The sequence below is a fragment of the Rhea americana genome, unplaced genomic scaffold, assembly GCF_003343005.1.
Source record: "Rhea americana isolate MKP2758 unplaced genomic scaffold, rheAme1 scaffold_582, whole genome shotgun sequence".
In the NCBI taxonomy this organism is placed as follows: domain Eukaryota; kingdom Metazoa; phylum Chordata; class Aves; order Rheiformes; family Rheidae; genus Rhea; species Rhea americana.
Genome location: NW_028186737.1, coordinates 83,892 through 87,304, shown reverse-complemented (window position 1 = coordinate 87,304; position 3,413 = coordinate 83,892). Strand labels below are relative to the sequence as shown.

The 3,413-nt window shown below is 72.5% G+C and overlaps 1 protein-coding gene across 1 annotated transcript; it reads right to left on the bottom strand.

Moving 5' to 3' along the window:
• Positions 1-505: 505 nt before the first annotated feature.
• Positions 506-3,302, bottom strand: PRPH (peripherin). Its single transcript, XM_085319388.1, has 9 exons — positions 3,259-3,302; positions 2,867-2,927; positions 2,402-2,497; positions 2,140-2,307; positions 1,934-2,059; positions 1,640-1,860; positions 1,523-1,572; positions 1,119-1,195; positions 506-1,042 (listed from the first exon to the last, which is right to left on the bottom strand). Exons 1-9 carry the CDS (start codon positions 3,300-3,302, stop codon positions 995-997), a joined length of 891 nt encoding a protein of 296 aa, XP_085175514.1. The 3' UTR covers positions 506-994.
• Between the last annotated feature and the right edge of the window lie 111 nt (positions 3,303-3,413).

The window sequence follows — 3,413 nt, the reverse complement described above, 5'->3', positions numbered from 1 at the left end:
CTGCCCCCCGCACTCACCCTCCCCGAGGCTGCACCCGGCGCTCGCACCCCCAGCCCCAGCCCCGGGGGGGCGTCCGCGGGCAGCACCCCCAGCCCCAGCCCCGGGGGGGCGTCCGCGGGCAGCACCCCCAGCCCCAGCCCGGGGGGGGGTATCCGCGGGCAGCACCCCCATCCCCAGCCCCGGGGGGGCGTCCGCGGGCAGCACCCCCAGCCCCGGGGGGGGGGGTGTCCGCGGGCAGCACCCCCATCCCCAGCCCCGGGGGGGCGTCCGCGGGCAGCATCCCCAGCTCCAGCCCCGGGGGGGCGTCCGCGGGCAGCACCCCCAGCCCCAGCCCCGGGGGGGCGTCCGCGGGCAGCACCCCCAGCCCCTGGGGTGTCCGCAGGCAGCACCCCCAGCCCCAGCCCCGGGGGGGCGTCCGCGGGCAGCACCCCCAGCCGCAGCGCACCCTGTGCGCCAGCCCGGCCCCCACAGACACGAATGACACCAGCCCCATCCTCGCTGCAGTCTTTATTGGCCGGCCAAGCAGGATGGGGACATTCACGGGACCGGGAGCTGGGGCCGGGCGGGCAGCCGGGAGCCCCCAGCACCCTCCCCCTGCTGGCCCTGCACCCCTTGGCCCCCCAGGGATGSGGCATCCTGAGCCCCATGGCACAGCTGGGGCGAGCGGGAGGGCAGGGGGGGAAGCCGAGAGGGGACAGCACCGGGAGRAGCAGCACCGCCATCGGGGGCAAGGGTGTCCAGGACCCCGACCTGGGTAGGACAGGAAAATGCTGGATCCAGCCGAGTTTCCAAGATAGGGGAAAATAAATAAATATCAATAAATACGGGGGGAAGAAGCCGTCTCGGGATCTGCTGGCGCCTGGCTGAGAGCCCCGGCTCCACGAGCAGCTCTCAGCGCACCAGCACAGGGGCCGCATCCTGCCAAGGTGCTCAGCGGCTCCAGGGGGTCCGTGGCTCCAGCACCAGCCTGCGCGGAGCCCCGTGTCCAGCTGCATCACTGCTCCGGCTCCGCTCGTTCCTTGTGCGTCTCCGTCACGACCTGCTGCGAGGGGACGGTGGCRTCGGGGATGCGGGGACCTGGGCGTCCCCCTGCCACGCTCACCGGCCCCGACGCTCACCTGCCCGTCCTGCATCTCGATGGTTTTGATGAGCACCATCCTCCTTGCATGCGTCTCCACCGGCTGCAGCTCAGGCGCTGGGGCGCAGAGGAGCCGTCAGCTGCCCCTGAGCCCCCTGTCCCACAGTGGTGGGGCCCCAGGGTGCCCGTGGGCGCGATGACACCCCGGGGTGTGTGCAGGCGCAATGCTGTCTTGGAGTGCACATGGAGTGCACGTGGGTGCAATGTCACCCTGGGCTGCACACACATGCAATGCCACTGCAAGGTGCCTGCAGGTGCAATGCCACCCCAGGGTGCACACGGATACAATGCCACCCATGGGGCACCACTGGGGGACACATCAGGGACCCCCATCTGTGTCCTCCCCCTTCCCACCTCTCCTCTCCAGCTGCAGCTGCCCCTCACCTGAACTCCTGGTGCCGACGCGGGCCCCGGCGTGCACAGGGACGGCGATCCTGGGGGGGACAGCGGGTGAGCGGGGGCCGGCGCGGGGCGGCCGGGGGCCGGGCCGGCGGGGCTCACCGGCTCTCCTCGCCCTCCAGCAGCTTGCGGTACGTGGCRATCTCGATGTCCAGGGCCATCTTGACGTGCAGCAGGTCCTGGTACTCGCGCAGGTGCCGGCCCATCTCCTCCTTCATGTGCTCCAGCTCCTGCTCCAGCCGCCCCACGGCCGCCTGGTAGGTGCCGATCTCGGCCCCGAAYGCCGCCTCCATCTCCCGCATCTGCCGCTGCAGCGCCTCGTTCTGGGGGGTGGCGGTGGGGGTCAGGGGGGGCGTGGAGGCGCTGGTGGCCCCGGAGCCGCGGTGCCGCGCTCACCGTGCCCTTGAGCCCATCCACCTCGCAGGTGAGGCGCTGGATGCGCCGCCGCGACTCGCCCATCTCCTGCTTGGCCAGCCGCAGCGCCGCGTGGTTGCGGTTTGCCGCGTCCGAGAGGTCGGCGAACTGCGGGCAYGGGGGCGGCGGGGCGTCAGGGCCGCGGCGGCCCCCCGCGCGTGCCGCCCCCCACCCCACGGCGCAGCTACCTTGGACTTGTACCAGTCCTCGGCCTCCTGCAGGTTCCTCACGGCGATGCTCTCGTACTGAGCGCGGATGTCGCGCAGGGCGGCCGTCAGGTCCGGGGCGGCCGGCTCCGCCGGCGCCTCCGCCGGTGCCCGCCGCCTCTGCACGCTCTCCTCCAGCTCCCGCAGCTCCTGCGCATCCCACCGGCCCGTCATGCCGCGGCGCCCGGGGCTGCCTGGCCGCCGCCGCGGAGCCGCCCCGTGCCCCCCGCCGCCCCCTCCCCACCTCCTCGTGCAGCTTCTTCAGGAACTGCAGCTCRTCCACGAGCAGCTCGATCTTGCGCTCCAGCTCCAGGCGGGACAGCGTGGCGTCATCCACGTCCTGCGGGGAGAGGGCAGCCGGGCCGCAGGGGCGGCGTGGAGGCGACGGGGACCCCGCGTGTCCCCTCCCGTGTCCCCCCACACCCGGGGCCTTTGCACGCTGCCATGCACCAGGCACTGGTGGGAGCAGGCAGACGCAGCCAGGTGAAGCACCCACGCGGGAGACGGCGCCCTGGTGTGCGTTGCACAGCGGTGTGCATGCAGGAGCGGGCCGTGCGCAAGGCCGTGCATCGCACACACAGGCTCTGCCTGGCCTCCGTTGTGCCCCGCAGGCTGCTCAAGCCCCCTCAGCACCAGGATCCATGCCAATGGGTGTGGGCACAGGCCCACGGACGTGCTGGGAGCCCCCGGGACCCCCCCAGCCACTCACCTTGCGGAAGAGCAGCAGATTCTGCTCCGCATCTTCCCGCTTCTGCACCTCGTCCTTCAGCCTGGGCGCAGCAGAAGTGAGGAGGAGCCGGGGGGGGTAGAAGGGGCACAGACACCTCCACTTCCCCTACCCTCAGCTTTGCCCCTGCCCGTGCATGAGGGATGAAGGGCGAGGAAGAGGAGCCATACATGCCCCAGGACCTGCTTTCCCCCCCATACACCAAGCAGCCTCTGGGGAGGAGGTGGTGGCAGGGGGCCCGTGCATGGCCCTGGCAGTGCCAGTCCCTCCTGCAGGACCCCCAGCTCCAGGGGGACCCCACCTCAGTCCCTGTCACCCCCCACCTGGGGCAGGTCCAGCCCCCCTGCCCTGCCACGAGCYCCCTGCAGCCCTACTGGGTCCCTCCCCGGGACACGGCCATGCCCTGCCCCAGCCCCATCTCCCCCCAGGGCCCTCCCAGTGCTCATCCTCCCTGTGCCTCCCTTCCTGCGAGGTGCTGCCACCCTGCCCACCGCCCTGCCACGTCCCCACCCAGGGCCACCTCCTTGCC